Here is a 16,918-nt window from a genome sequence, read left to right on the forward strand (position 1 = left end):
TCAGCAATGGTAGTTGACCCAAAAAAGGTTGTTGCTTTTTTCGGTGTCCTTGTTGCTTGGGGAATGTATGGCGCTGGATGCTTCGGAGACTCTCCTGAGTCTCAGTGGTTTCCCAATCAATGTATGTTACCAGCATCAGCGTTAACAATGGCATACCACCAGGTATGCAAAATTTATGGAGGTTTAAAGCTCGCAAGCACAACAACAAGTGTATTCAAGTCGTTTGCCCGCAAAAAAAAAACCTCAGCTAAGCCATCCTTCAAAATTGACAACAAGAAGAAGGAACGATCCAAAATCAACATCCACGCCTCACTAACCATAGATAGGCATATTAACAACAAAACAACCGTGCCTACCCAGTAAAAGGGTATTCAAATCATGGGAGAAAGGACTCATCCAGATGTATTCAAAGGGGAGGAATCTTCCATCCGAATGTATTTTCGTTAATTGTTAAATATAAGCACAGTTTTTAAGTTAAGTTCTACCATCGGATCTCCATTTTCACTACTACCATTGGACCGTCGATAGTGAGTATTATGTTTTAAAACATATTAATCTATTCATAGACACGGGAACATAAATAATCCATTGCACCGCATATGTGAGCATAATTTTCAAGAGATGCAATCGATTATTCGTGATTACCCAGAGTAAGTTGTCGTGGTACCTTAATCATTTTTGTTTTGATCCAATAATCTGTTCGTACTATTTCCAACACCTATAGCACATATGATCAGATCCTATCAGGATTAATTATTTCCTTGTTAAAGGTGTTTTCCATTAATATCTATGGAAAAATCTGATCTTAATACACATGATCTTTAAATCATAGCTTAAATATAATGTTCCCTAGGCATAAAAAATTGTTTGATGTCATGCCGTGTGCCACCAGTGTTATAGGTGTTTTAGACATTTTATACATGCCGTGACGAGTGCTGTCTTTGAGCTGTCATCTACTGCGTTCATCCATCGGTCAGTTTAGTTAGTGAGTTTCGGCCGCTTTGCTCTGTCGTATGAGAAGACCAATATTATGGGTGCACGACACACACGCCCCTGCAAGGATTATCTGGTCAAGGAGTGCAGTCGCTTGCGTCTCGAAGCGTCGTGAATATTAACAATTTTTAAAATTTTATTGTTTTATTCATATTTGAGTGTTACGGCCCACCGTTACATTGTCATTTCTTTTTTGGTTTGTAGTTTTTTAATTATTTACGATTTAAAGAACACACCTAAACTACAGCCAAACAAATTTTGGGCGTTTAAAGATTCTGACTAGCGGCAAACGGTTAGCATCCCGGTAGTCAGATACTTTGAATACCTGTAATTTTTTAAAAAATTATCCAATTTCGATGCAATATACTGTAGAAAGCTAAAGAGACGCATTTTCTTTTCATTCATCTGAATTTTTGGCATTTATTCCGTATAAATATCCAGTTATGGCGAACCAAGTAACTGATGATATTATTACAACAATTGAAAGGAATTGCATTTAAGTTTTTACCAAATTTTTACACCGAATTTGTTCTTTTTTCATGATTATTATTACTGCCGACCACAAGGTCTGATTTTTTCAAATCTTCTACAAGAAAGTAGAAAATATAAAATGTTTTATTGGGGGAAAAACCCCCAAAACAATTATACCAATAGAAAACAGCAAACTCTGATGTGTAGGAAAATCTAATTCAAAACTTATTTTTTAAATTTCGAAATTATTTCAAGCCTTCGAACCACATTCGAACATGCTGTCATGCTTCGTAAACTTCATTTTGCTGAGGAAACGTACTCCATCTTGTTCTATTTGTAGGGTTTTCTCTTTCTTTTAAACATCAAAACTATGGGTGGTAGCTTCGTCCATGTAGGATATAAATAAAAATTCCACCAAAAATTTTGTCTTAAAAAGCGCAATCAAAAATACATTCAAAGTCAGTTAGTCATATACTGTCATGGAAACTTGTATAAAATAAAATTTTAGATTTTACAAAATTCACAGTAAAAACTGTTTTGCATGCTTTACTTAAAATGATTACTGATAGTGTTAGTGAGGTTGTTCATGTTATTTCAACAGCGAATTATGACGAACTCTTAAAAGTTTCAGAGAGCTCAGTGATTAACATACAATCAATTTTTTCATATCTATTTCCATCCATTCGAAGTCATTGTTGGATCCACCCACTTTACACAGCCAAAGCAACAAACAGCGATCGCGATCCAGCAACACATCCAAGCGGGGAAAAAGATCACAGCCACGTCATTTTACTATAAGCCTTCGCCGTGGCAACACACGGTCCGCGCGTGCTGCGTGTGGTGCGAGAGTGTACATCAAGACACCAAGGGGTTCTTGCTGGAAAAAAAACCCTTGGAGCAAGTGGAAGACAAGTTTCAAAGGGTGTGTAAGCTAAGGCAGCTTGAGAGAAAGAGAGCAAAACAGTTGATTGCTTGAGGTGCGGTCAGTGCTCGTTAGAAGTGAGTGTTGTACCGGATTTAAATAAATAAAAAAAAGTTAGCTTTTATCATTAAGTATACTGACAGTGAAATTTTAATTCATTCAACTGGAAGACGTTTAGCAAATGGAAGGCTAAACATGTTTCCTGTCTTCATGCATATCTGCAACCCTGCTGACGTGGTATGCCATTTTTGAAAGTGACTTTACCTTTAGGTAGCATTCATTGTTGCTCGATGGAACTGTCTCGAAATCAAAAGATTTCAATGCTGCTAGAAGCGAGGAAAGCAAGCGACCAGATATTACTTCAGGCAGCACTATAAGTGACTGGAATGCAGTGTTGGTGATAAATCCGCTTGAGTGTGTTGGTTTCCCTGTGTTTGTGTGTTTGTGAGAGGTTAAGTGAGTGTGAGAAAAGATTGAGTTTTCTTGAGTGTGGTTGTGGCAGTGCAAGATGAAGGAAAAGGTCTAGAGATTTCAACGCTAGCTTGAAGACTTGCGGTCGTAAGCTAACTGTGAAATGGTGCACGATCACAAAGGTGTTCGAAGTTCTGTTTGAGGTGTAGTTCTTAAGGTGGTGGTGCAAAAATGAGTGCCGAGGTATACAATTGTGCGTTATTTTTAATCAAATTTCGTTTCATTTTCTAGAGCAAACATTTCTGCCGCCAAGTGGTCGGATATCGGAAGGAAAAAATGTTTGCTTAGCAACTGATCAGTGCAGTTGATCTGACGTGTTTAAGTGATTGGTGGAACTACTGTAGTGTAGTGCACAGGTACAGGTGATCAACAAGTGCTGAATTTCAGGGTATCTCAAAGCACCACAAACACAGAAAAACTTCTTTCTGTTTCACGAAAAGTCCAGCTTACCCACACACACACTCGTACGTGTCCGGTAAGGACAAGTCAGGCGCATCTTATGAAGGATACACACACCATGGGAGAATCGACACCGATTTGTCGCTGCCGGGTCCTGTACCTGGGCAGTGCCGTGCCCCGGCAGAGCAAGGACGGTCTCCAGGGTATACAGGAACCGTTGCGAAGCCTTTACCCTTCGGAGGGTGCTATCGGTGCGAAAGGTATCGATTCGTGGCTAAGCGTCTGGTCCAATGGCATACTGCTCGAGAACGTGGACGAAAACCGGAAGCAGGTGACGCGCTTCTTTCCGATCGAATCACTACACTACTGCGCCGCCGTACGGCAGGTGTTGATACCGGAGCGTGGCAATAACAATCCGGAGCCGAAATTTCTTCCACTAGACTCACCGTTCGCCCGTACGCCACGTGCTCAGCATCCGCCCATCTTTGCGGCCATCTTGCGGCGTACGACCGGCATCAAGGTGCTGGAGTGTCACACCTTTATCTGCAAGCGGGAAGCGGCCGCCAATGCGCTGGTCCGCTGTTGCTTCCACGCGTACGCTGATAATTCGTACGCCCGGCAGCTTGAGGGTGGTTCCGGAAGTGGCAGCTCGAACAGTGTGTATGGTACGATCGGTGGCAAATCGAACGGTACTGGCGAGGGTTGGCGGTCACGTGCCGGTAGCACGACCACGCTCAACAGTGTCGGTGTCAGCAGGCAGGCAATTAATGGCATCGGCGATGCGTACACGGTGAAAAATCGTAAGTATCAACAATCGCTCCACTGATGTATGGGGTTGCGTGTGGGAGTAGGGAGCAGGAACGCGGGTACGGGTCGAGTGTCTCAATATCGTCGCGCATACGGCGAAGGTGATCGCACTGTGTGTAGGGGCATGCCAAACTCTCTTAGGCAACTGCGGTGCAAACAAAATTAGGCTAACTATGAAAGTTGTGTGGGTCGATAATTCTGCCCCGAAAAAGGGGCCTACACCCATCTACCCGTACACACTGGGGCAGGGTAATCGAATTCCAACGCGTTCATTTTGTCAGCAAAACATGCATGCAGCCAACGCCACAAATAATCGAGCGAGTTAAAATGCATCGCCACACGAACGCGAGCCCAACGAAGAAAAAAAAAAACATCCTCCTAATGGTTGCAAATGATACCTCAGTAAATTGTGGTTTGTGTCATTTTTTGTGTGTCCGCGACATGACCTTCCATCGTCATTGGAAGTGGGGTTTGAAGTGCGAAAAAAAAAACACACAAACACACGAAACGATCCTACCCAATCTTAGGAGATTGCATGTTGGTCAAGATACCTCCTTTGGTCCTTCGTTTTTTTTTCTTGTATGGCGCTGGTAACTTGTTCTCGTGGAACGAACAAGTGCGTCAACGTGCGATGTGGACACTGCTGGACGCAGCACGCACACGCACAGACTCTGGAAAGTAGCCGGTCAGTGGATGTTCGTTCGAAACCGGTTTGAAACCATTGTCCGACATTGGTTTGTCGCTGTTTCCCTACGCCTGTTTTGTGATGAGATGGCATGTGATGATCACCAAAAATGCCATGAGAAACAAAGCCACTCGAATGTTGGCATCTTCAGTGTTGAACATCCCCCATTGGCATTCAACCGTTGTGGGTCGTGATCAACAAATTCTACTGGTGCCACAAATTGATGCGAATTGAAGATGTCAATGGGCACATTGGAGTTAGACTTTCGTTATAGGCAGCCAACGAATTACTCTGGGGAAGCTTTGTGTAGCAAGATGTAACAATTCTTTTTTTTTTTCATTTTGCATGTTTTGTAACGATTTTTAACGAATTGCTTGAAAGTGTGGATCATCTAACGCTGGAAAGGTTAATACGCAAAAGGTTGATATTTTGCGATTAAGGTTCTTTTGCATTTAGCCGATCGATGTGAATCAGAGTCATTGCTGTAGCTTAGGTAAACGAACGAAACCATTAAAACTGAACATCAAAATTAGCCTTGACCCTTACTACATTTGTAGCAGCCCATCACTAGCCAAACACGTTTTTGCTACACGACTGCAACTCCGTCTCAACAGAGGGCAGTGGTGACTAATTTGAGTTTCGCAAACAACACCGTAAAACAACGCCAACACTTTACATCGAACGTACGCATTCACAGACGTTTCATTCCAATCGGCCAATCAAATACACGACCGTGAAACCAACAACCCATACCAGTTCACCGGGCCGAGGGCTTTGTTTGGGCTCTGTCTGCAAATTTCATAATTTCCGCAGCCACCTTCTTCACAGTGCGCCCAAGCGCGGGTCCTTCACCCATCGTTGCACCGAGTGAACAAGCCACCGAAGAGCCTGCCTTATGTTTCTTGACTGCAGCGCAGCAAAAGGCGCTTGATACGCTTCCAGATGCTAAACTAATGAACGAATTTCAAAGGAATAGACCGTTCACTGTTCGAAACATGGGTGCAATAAAACAAAAATCTGACATTCATAAGCTTTCCGTATGGCCGAACATGGGGAGACACAGAGAGAGGGAGTGAGAGACAAAGAGCAGCGAATTGCAAAATTGCACAGGAAGCGAAACCAAAAAAAAAAAATCGGTGGTGGTTTTGGATATGGAAAGACACATGGAAACGAGCTGCTGCACGTGCACGAGACACGTAAATATGAAAACCCATAAATATGTTCCATCAGCACTCATTGTATTGGCTTTTGCATTGCGAAACTGTTGCACTGCCAAACCACGTGTCTACAGTGTGTTTTAAACGGTTGTCACCGGTCGACTGTGGACCAGCAAGACTCACCCTCTAAGTACAACAAGTGCATTGATGGTTGCTTATTTACGTTCGGACGTGCGATGGACGTATAATAAAGGGTGACATAAAGCTGGTCCCAATCACATTAACTCTCCATTTAATGCCTTATCTTAAAGCAAATAACAAACGTCAACCTGGCCCGGAAATTATTTCAGCAGTAAAATCGCGTAAAATCATCAGCTGCAGCTGCAAAAATGGTGGCGTTTCGTTCGCTTGATACCACTCAATCTCAAAGCTGAATGATTTGCTGCGTTTCAATGCACTTTGGAAGCACTTTGTGTCGGTAATGTTTTGGAACGGCTTACGGATTTCTCTGCTTCTTTCATTAACACCCAATTTAGCCGAATATGATGCAAGTGTATTACACAAGCGGTAAGCTGGTGGGCGTGTGTTTGGACATTGCAGGACCGCATGTGCTTTACATATTAATCGCAAAAAGTTATGTCTCGTGAATTGCAATTGGCATGAAATCAAAATGCTTTTGACGAATCAATCGGGGGGTTTTTTTGTGCAGTGGTACGTGCTGATCACGCACAATGCATGAATGTATTTTGTTGAGCAATAGTTTCAATTAGCAATCATGTAATGAATCGTTTATTTTTTTATTTGCTAATGAATTCTAGATGAAGGACCTAAACAGCTTTTAAAATGTTTACCCTCATGTGACATTGTCCCTTCTACAGCCTATTGTGTATGGTACAGAAAACGGAACAAAGCAGCTTATCGGAATATCCGAAGAAAATTGAAAATTTTAACTAAAAACGTTCATATGACGTGACCAATTTCGTAACAAAACTACACACAATAGGAGAACGGAGGAAAACCTCCAATGAAGAAAACCCTGCTCGCATTCCCAGTTGATATCGTTTTTTTTTTTTAGCTTGGAACTGGGAGGTACCTAACGATATTACTACCAGGCCAGGTGGGAAACATGTTGACCTTCTTGCGATGAAGTTGATGGAGCGAAAGACACTGAACGAGACGGCACCGTTTTGACGACAGTAGTGCTGGCCCGCAGCAACACAAGAATCGAGGCTAGTTGGAGCGCTTAGGTCACGCTAGAGCAGTAGGAGCAAACCGCACTACTACGCTAAAAAATGTAGCAAGTTGCAGGAAGTTAAAACGGCTTACCGAAGCACCTAACGAAGAACTTTTGCTGATGTAGTTCATAACATACAGCAGGCAGCAGCAAATGGAAGCTGAGGTAAAGAAGCTGAGGTAAAGTGCTAGTGGTGAAAACACGATGAGTCTTTAGTTTTGTGATCTAGATTTTGTAGGGTACAGGGCATCATTGTTCACCTTTGTATGCGTGTATTTGTGCACGAAGCGCCTTGATTGTATTGCTGCACCACATCAGCACTCGCCGATGCTTAGTTCCCCACGCTCAAGCTAGTAAATTCAAGTTCATGCACTTCGGAATAAAGTGCATGGGAAAAAGGTTTGATGACAGCCACAGCAACAGTAGCAGGTTGCGAAGAATCCCATGTGGCCCATGCGGGGGAAAAAAAGACTAGACGAGCTGAACATCATCACTCAATTGTATTCGAGTGCTTTGGGCCCGAAAGGTAGGACAGATCGTCAGTGTTCCCGATTGCCGTAATGATTGCTGATTGTTGGAAGTCAGAGTGTATCCGAGTAACAATGGAAGTCCGGAAAATGGAATGCTGGAGCAAGTGTGGCTAAATGGGACGGGGGATGCACAGTGCATGGATGGCCAATCGATTATTGCGATCGATATGCAATGTGATGTGTCGAGTTAGCAGTGCCGGTTATTTTGGAACGTGGGAAAGGATTCATTTTACATTTTTTATTCAACAGCAACTCTTCGTATTTAGTGTACTTCATACAGGAAAATATTATTTGTACAACCCAGTTTTTGTTATTCATGTTGATAATGGTCCCATGTGTTTGATCTTTCTTTCATAATAATGACACGTCGCACGACACTGCCCGCCTATCGCGGCAAAATGGAAGAAAGTTTCGTCTGATATTGCCGCCATTGCTGCAGGGCATGAGTTGGCACCTCAACATCTCTAAAATTTCGATCGTAAGCTTTCTTTTCTTTTCAATCTCAACGATTTTTTGCATTCCATTGCTGCTTGGGCGAGTTACGTGCACATATACTTAACACCGTTGGCAAGAGATTTTTTGTTACTCTACTTGCTTTTCTCGTAAGCTCACACAACCAGTTAAATTAGCCGTATAAGACACATTTCGATTAAACGGCAACGTGGTTCCGGTTGGAATTTCCCTTTTTATATTTGCACCGTCTTACTGAGCAGTTGTAGTTTCAACTTTTGGCTAAATTTCTTCATGCTAGTGGAAGGTTTGACAAGCCACATTTTAGTTTCTACACATGGGTGTGATAAAAGATTTCTATGGGGTTCGCGCTAAGACTGCATATTTCAAAGGAGCTTCGAAGCTTTTTTCTGAATTAATGCAAATCGCCTCCTCTGTGCGAAGGACTGACTATTTAGCATTATGATCTAACTAAGCTAATAAGTCTAAATCTTTGACCTAGTATTTATGAATTGTATTCTTTTTGAATCTATCAAAAAGTAGCTCTGCCAATTCTTCAAGAGATTCTGCGTCCTGTTTCCTAGTTTTTACACGTTCAGTGAACGTGGAACCACCGTGACTTCTTCCCTCTAACATGTTAGAAACCTACTTTCTTTCTCGCTTAAGAAAGAACAACTTGCCACTGGACTATTTCTGGGGTTGTAGTCGCATAATTATACCAATCGTTAAAGCTAGTGTTCAAAATACGTCCTCTACTACAACTTATCCTTCTATTTTTGTTTTGTTTCTATTTTTTTCCCAAACAGTTTATGCCAGCAGTGCGGACCTAGAGGTGGTGGACGACGGTGAAAGCTCACTGTACAATGGCGACGAAAATCACAAAGTGTGGAACGGTTCCACTGATCAGATCGATGGCATCGGCTTTGGTAACGATGGTCACTACGATATCTACTCCGGCCCCGGTGGTCTCGGTGGCAGCACTGGTGGTGGCGGTGTCGGGGGCGGCTCCACACTCGGCCGCCCTGCCCGGGTCCGTCAGATCAGTGCCCCGGTACCGGTTCCACCTCCCCCGAAAGAGGAACCGAAAAAGTCCAAAAAGGACAAGAAAGCGGCCAAAGGCACCCAGCAACAACAGCAGCAGCAGGTAGGCAGTCAAAGTTTATCCGGTACGCTTATAAGACCACGTCCCATGCACATGAATCCACTAGGTCGGCCGGCTGCCGGTCCAGCCTCAGCCAACTCTGCCGCAGCAATGGCCGCCGCAGCAGCCGCACATCACGGCATGATGATGTACCATCACCATCCCCATCACCATCTCCATCACCCGATGGCGGGACATCCCGGTTCCGGTCCACCACCGGTGCCGGGCCGCCAGTTTCACACCATCGGTCACCGCAGCATGAACGGCAGTGCGGCGGCGGCGGCAGCAGCGGCGGCCATGGCCGCAGGTCTACCTCCCCATCCCATGCTCCATCCCCACGCCCAGATGCACCCAGCGATGGGTCTCCCGCATCCCGGTATGCATCCTCACGCCGCCGGCATGACCCTACCAGCAATGATGATGGCACCCCAGTACGCAACGCTGCAACATCCACGCACGAGCAAAAAGAAGAAGGACAAAGGCAAAACGCTGAACGGTAGCAACGGCAGCATCCCGATCGGTGTCCCGGTCGTACCGCCCATGTTCGCCTACCCGCCACAGCCGAACGGAAGTTTGGGCGGTGGCCCCGGTTCGCTTGCCGACAGTCGTCCACTGTCGATGAGCAATCGAAAGTTGGCACAATCGGCTGCAGCCGGGCTGGACGATATGTCCGGTAATTCGGGTGCAGAGTCACCGGGTGGTACGGGTATCTACCGGCGCAAGGGACACCTGAACGAGCGTGCCTTCAGCTACTCCATCCGGCAGGAGCACCGTAGCCGCAGCCATGGCTCGCTCGCTAGTCTACAGTTCAATCCACCGGACATGAAGAAGGAGCGTGAGATCGCACAGATGGTGGCTGGGCTCGAGCTGAGCGACGATTCCACGTTAAGGCGCCGGTCGGAAGTGGCCGGATCGTCCGGTACGTTTGGGAAACCGAGAAGATGAGCATAGGTAAAGCCGGGTTTCTCGTAAGCGTTTCATTGAAGTCACCGTAAGCAGCGAGCGGGAAAGGAAAAACAAGTAAGACTTTCCGCTTTCTCCGCGGGGGGGGGTTCATTGCTGGGTTTTGATCGCAGGGACTCGATCATCGGAGGGAAACCAATATTCAATAGCGTACATACAAACATTTACATAAATACACACACCGAAACAAAATGCTCGTAGTATGTGGTTTTAAAAGCAATTGATATTGTAAAATAGAAGTTTACCGGCAGGCGAGGAACGTAGCATCACATTAAATGGCATTAGATGATAGTGTAAGCAGATGATAATCGAGCGCAAACGCAATGAAGCAGTCAGGGGTTACAATTCGAGCCGGTTCTCTATTACCAAAACACTTTTTATCCATTGGTGACAGTTGTAATGACACTAACCCAAGGTAGCCTTTTACACGCTACCAACATAAGGTATCGTTTCGAGCGAGCGAGGTTGTCTTTTACAGATTTTATGTTAACGCGTCTTAAACTTAGCTGTACGAAACACACATCAAACGCGCACACACACACACACACGTATGCCGAAGAGAAGGGTTACCCGTCACCGACATTGCGGTTGTTGCACGGGAAACCCCGGGAAAAGATTGCAAAGAACGGACAGCGGCAGATAAAATGCAATTACAAGAAGAAATGAATGTGCCTTATTAGGTAATTAGATAATTTAATTATAACCAAGCCCTACGGTACAGCAGGCGAAAAAAGGCCCCGGACGAAGCGTATGAAAGTGAAATTTTTTCGTGTTTTGCTAGTTGAGGATGCTTCTCGTATGGAGTGTACATAAGACTATGCTTTCTTCTTGGTTTCTTGTTTGTTAACCTTTCCAAATCACCCTGGGAGTTTAAGGTTTTGCGAGATTCCATTTTGTCGGTGTTTTTTTTTTCTTTTCGTCGAGCTTATTTTGAGGTTCAAAGATTATTATCACTCGCTGCTTTGTAAGAAACATTTGACGATATTCCGCGGTAAGTACGCGAGGGCGTCGTTCGATCAGGTTCGACGACATGAAATGGATGTGCAAGCTCATTATAATGATCAAGTGTTTTCCGACAACACGTCCGATAAGAGCTTTCGCAAGGTTAGCGGGAGAGAGAGAGAAAGAGAGAGAGAGGGATAGAGATATTTAAAAAAAAAAGCGCAACACTCATAACAGGGGAACGCCCGCGGTCAAAAGGAAAGTGATCGAAGTGGGTGGCTTCTACCATATTAGCCCAAAATGCGTTCGAAAGCGAAAACGGAAGAAAAGTGCCTCGAGGCGAAATGGAAAAAAAAAAGTCAGCTAAAACGACGCACTGTGATATGGAGAGTGTGAGTGGAGGAACTTTTTTATTTCTTGTGTCGAAAAAGGGAAAACAATACAGAAGAAGAAAAAAAAGGAAGAACTGCGCAACTTCGATGGGCACGAAAATGGCGGGAGTTGAAATTTTGATCATCAATCAATCGTGAAGAAGTGATCGCAAGAAGGAAAAGCTGGTTGGGGACTTTCTGTTAACAGAATACTCGCGGTCAAAGAAAGAGAAATAAGAAAGACAGATAAAAAGGTAAAGAAGAAAGCAACCCGTCCTTCAACACTCAAAACGAATGGTTAAAACATAACAAGTGTTTTCAAGTCTATCGATGAAGCGATTTGGCGAAAGATAGATGCAGACCGTCGGGAAAACAGTCTGGCAGAAGAAGAATGGCATAAAATTTCTCCACCAGGCCAATTTGGGTGTATATGGCAAACACAAAACACACAATATCCGCAATTTTTAGCGCCACATTCTTTGTTTTTCGCAGCTTCCTTTATGCACGGAGAATAATACCATCATGAAGAAGCTATCTTCGATTCAAGTTTTTCATATTTGAATTTGCGTTGTAACCAACTTTTTTTTTTCAACGGTGCTGGGTGAGATAAGAAAAAGAGCGAGTCAACAGAAAGCAGGCACATACACTCACATACGAAATGGGGAAATATGAAACCAGAGAAACTTGTACCATAAACGAACAGAAGCATCAACCACTAGCAGACACACAGACAAGGCAAGGTGGGTCTAGATAGAGGGGCTAGAGAAATCATATTTTGGCTAGGCTAGTAAGTGGCAATTTGCCAAATCTTTTTATCAACTAAACCCTTAGAAACAACTACAACACTACGTATGAATTGTTATCCAATCATTTTAATGTCAAGAAAATACAAAATACTCCAATACAACGAATACGAAGCGTGTTTTTTTTTAAATAAGAATCGGTGTGGGATTGGGCTGCAGTTTTCTTCGAAAATGATGTTCAAGTTCTTCACCTCATGAGATATTCAAACAATCCTTAACGAAATCAACCGACCAAAACCAAGTTCTCACCGGTACGGATTTTCGTTACAGTTTGACAAACACGTTCCCATGCACTTTTTGTGCTGTCTGGGATGCAATTCGTTACGCTTCGAGACGACGACGAGCAAATGATTCAATTGCATCCGACGACCCATTCGGGAGTACAACTGGGAAACTATCAATTTGATCCGGAAGCCCTTGCGTCGATAAGCGTAAAGGAAGAAAGCTGCCATCCGTACCGAGTGCGCAAATCGTTCAAACACATTATATATACACCAAGCCTCATCGCGAGAGCAATTTGCATCCGAAAGTGATGGTTACGTACGCACCGAAGTCGTTGTGGTGCTGGTTGTTTGCTTATTGGATAGACACGAGGCAACGAGGATGAATACTGCAAGCAATTGGGAGACAGATGGGTAAGTAAAATGATAATGCATTTCACTTTCCACGTTTTCATTTCCTTTTCAAGCGACGCTTTGGAAAGAAATTTGTATCTTTATATGTCGTTGGTGAGGTAAGTACACCATTGACATAGAGCAGTAATGTTAGGTATCAAACGCACGCGGTAAGGCAAATGTAAAAATATTAGCTTATTACATCATTTTTCTAACGTATTTTTGTTGACATTTCTGGAAAAGAGTATTTGTTCTTTAAAATATTTTTATAAATCCTTTTTATAACAGTATCATTTGCATTCAGTCCCTCCTACCGCTTCCCTTCAGACTTCTTCTTCTTGGCTTAAGAACGTTGTAGGTCACGCCGGCCAATCGAATGGCTTCCTGGACTTGCGGATATCAGCAGGATAGTCAGTCCTCACTTCGGGGGAATGGCCCGGATAGGAAACCCGGTCCTATTACGTGAAGACTGGCGCCGCTGTCGCCTCTACCACCGAGCCTCCACCTTCAAACTCTTAGTGTACAATTTTCATTAAACTCTACTGCCGTGAACTCCCGGTCCCGAACCACATTGCGGCAACCACCCTGCAACATAGCCATGGCTGGCTCATAACTCGCCTTGGATAAGGCGCTGCTCCATCGTTCCGATTTATTTGCATGGTTTTCCGAACAAAAAAATGTGTTTCAACCTTCCGATTGCATCGAAAGCTTTTTGCATCTGTCGAATCCCAAACAAAATGTTGAGGCCATGCGAAAAATGCGAACGATGGAGCAGTGCCACCAGCCTTCGACCCTCTAGGTTACGCTTTAAACCTTCTAGGATTCGCAGACTCAGCGCTTGGTTGACTAGATATGATTACTTAGTTTCTGCAACTTCTAGGGTTGATGGGTGGTATGTGCTGATTGCTGATTATTTGTTGTATTTTTTTACTCACCACATCTGCTACTGTTGACCTTAAAAAATATTGTTGTTTTACTAAACTTAGTCACAGGTCACAAGATGGTCCTTAGTCACCAACGAGTCGAGCTTCTTGGGTCAAGAATTTGTGATATAAACTAAATCAACTCAATTTGAAGACTTCTTACGCTAGCTGTAAGTGTTTTGAAAGAATATCTTGTAGAAGTACTTGGCCAAGGAGCTAATTTCAGTCGAAAAGTGGTAGATGACTGTGTGTAAAACGCACTCTTCCCTGCTTCGAGCTGAGTGCTGCCCTTTCTGGTGGGAGAAAGTGTGCTGTACTTTTGTTTTTATTTTCTTGTGCTACACCCATATCGCACTTCAAGCTTCATCTTCCAACAGCAACCCACTTCAAAGGTGTTGATTTTCATAGCAAACTCATCCCACGATCCGCGCAAAAAACCTATCTCGGTGAAATGCTTTTGGAAACTGTTACCATACCAACACTGCACAGGGTCTCTGATGTCCCGGTGACATTGTTTTTCCTTTCCCCTGATGGTTGTACGAAGCATAACGCACGACATTCCACACCGGCACCGAGCACATTTTGGTCATGGTCAGAATCGAGCGTGCTGAGTTTGTCACTTAACACCGTTTTCACCGTTGAATGCTTTCTTGCCCCTGCTATGACCCATCGAGCCCCGGGTGGAGTGTTTCCTGTGCGGTCCAACCCCACGCTGAAAGTTGTGAATGAACCATCCGTAACCGGTGGGACACCGTGGTGGAATTTATGCAGCTGTGATTAATTGTGGAAGTAAACGATCGTCTCTTTCTTCGGCTCTGCATTGCACGTACGACACTTGTCGCCGGCGATAGAAGACGCTTTTCTTTTTTCCCTTGCAACCCTCAATCTCGCTTTCTTATGTTTTGTACTCTCATACTCTCACACACACACACATTTACCCCGTACCGATGGATTTCAAGACAAATGTGGCGGAGAAATCGTCAACAAATCGTTGAAACAGGTGGTCGATCGATGATCGACCTCCAATCGATGCGTATTTCGTCGTCGCGCCCAGTTTCGACAGATGGCGATGCCCCACTAACGGGCTGGTTGGTTGGCCGGGTTGAGCGAAAAACCGTACGGCTAGAATTTCATTCCGGCGCAGAAATTGGAAAGTGGCTGGCTGCCTATCGGTTATGCTTGCCGGCAGCTTCCACCGGCATCGTCATAATGGTGCATTCGCATTCGTTGTCACAGTTGTCGTTGACGAATTTTCCCGCTATGGTATTTCGGCCGGTAGGTTGAGGAGTCGTATGGGTTGCACCTTTCTCTTTCTTTGCCGGAAACCAAGACAAGGAAGGGAAAACGCTTTCTTTTTCTGTGAATTCCGATCGATCCGAAAGCAAATAATGGCAGCTAATTTTGGGTATCTTTGAAGACAAAAATGTTGCGTGTTGGTGTTAGATGACGGATTTGTTTCAATTTGTTTGATAGTTTTGTGAACTATTTTGCTCTTCCTGTTCTTGAAGTCTCAATTACTGATTGACGCAATTCAAATATATATATTTTTTTTAGGTTATAATTGGAGCAATTATTGAGCACCACTGTGCAGTAAGGTTTTGCCTATTTTTGAGATAAAAATTTTAAATTTTATTATAAATTTCATAAATGGGTATTTTCCGCAAAAGAAAGGAATCTTTTAAAATATACTCTGACACTAGACTGACTATCAACAATAAAACGGAATCGGGATAAGGAGAAAGACGGGGTAAAAATAAAAGTAGACAGTCGGCAAACCAAAACCATGGAATGTGGAACCTGTTCATCTTCGCGATGTTTGAGCTGCCAAGCAAACTTTACACTTGCACATTTTGAAGGCTTCCCGCAACAGCCCGAAAGCCCTCCCAAGCTCCATGCCGTTTCACAAGACAAGGGGTCGCACCTTTGGCGCACCTTCTTTACTGTAGGATCCATTAGAAGCTACCCAAGAAAACATTTTCAACGTTGTCTCGAAGCTCGATTGTGCGACATTTGTAGCAAGCGTTTGCCAGTCAGAGAGATGTCTAAGACGGCCGAAAGAGATGAGCCGCGGATGATGTCTCGTTTGAATCTTGGAGAATGAAGGACGGCTTTTAGCGGTGCGCCGAACGCGAGCTGGCCGGAGGGTACGCCGTCAAAACGGAAAACATACCAAACGACATTCCATGATCTCGATCCCGTGAGACTAAGCGCGTGTGCCACGCTCGTTTCTACGACTTGCTTGGTGTGTGTGTGTGTGTGTGTGTGTTTCTGTGTCTGTGAGACTCGCTTTTCCTTCTGCCAAAGTCTGAAGACATTGAGCAAGAGAGAACGTCGTCGTAGTCGTGTGAGGGACGCCGACGACATACCGGTTTAGCAACACCGACCACCTCAAGTGTCCCTCTGAGCTGGCCAAGCTAGCCTCAGTGGGGACCCGTTGGCTTACTTTTCTGCAATCGCAAGGGTTTTCTCTCGCGAAGGTAGTGGAAAGATTGTATGCTTTTTTTTTGCAAAACAACATACGCTCACCATGACGTGGCGAAACAGACGGCTAAAGGCGCCCCATACGTTTAATGTTGAACGTGGCAAGAGTGTGTCGTTCGTCATGTATGTGTAGAATCATGAATATTGAGTTGCATGTGAAGGAACAGATAAGCTTGATTTCTTAGTGGCTAGTAGCATACCAAGCCAAGAGTGTGAATCCCTCTACTATTAGAAGTGATTTTCTTAGTTTATATGCTAAATCTCTGTTTTGTGTTAATTTTAGTGAGTTGAGTAGTAAATAATTTTGTAACTGCCTTTCAAATGATTCTCATGAAGCACATGCTATCGGAGCTTTTACACACTAACCTTCAAGTTAGTATGAAAATTGTAAAGTCTACTAACAGCATGCTTTTGTCAAGTAAATGTGATCCACTTTCCATTTCGCCCTGGCTCCATTTGAGGCAATGCACTTGAAATGAAGTTTTGTTTTTCATGATTATTTACCTTTCAATGTAAGCATCGATTACTAGACTCGGCAGCACGTCTTATTAATTGTTCCTT

General features: G+C 44.0%; 1 protein-coding gene across 1 annotated transcript; it reads left to right on the forward strand.

Annotated features, from left to right (window-relative positions):
- Positions 1–3,315: 3,315 nt before the first annotated feature.
- LOC126557343 (uncharacterized) lies at positions 3,316–10,214 on the forward strand. Its single transcript, XM_050213072.1, has 2 exons — positions 3,316–4,056; positions 8,926–10,214. Exons 1-2 carry the CDS (start codon positions 3,357–3,359, stop codon positions 10,203–10,205), a joined length of 1,980 nt encoding a protein of 659 aa, XP_050069029.1. The 5' UTR covers positions 3,316–3,356; the 3' UTR covers positions 10,206–10,214.
- The last annotated feature ends 6,704 nt before the right edge of the window (positions 10,215–16,918 follow it).

The sequence above is a fragment of the Anopheles maculipalpis genome, chromosome 2RL (genome assembly GCF_943734695.1).
Source record: "Anopheles maculipalpis chromosome 2RL, idAnoMacuDA_375_x, whole genome shotgun sequence".
NCBI classification, from domain to species: Eukaryota; Metazoa; Arthropoda; class Insecta; order Diptera; family Culicidae; genus Anopheles; species Anopheles maculipalpis.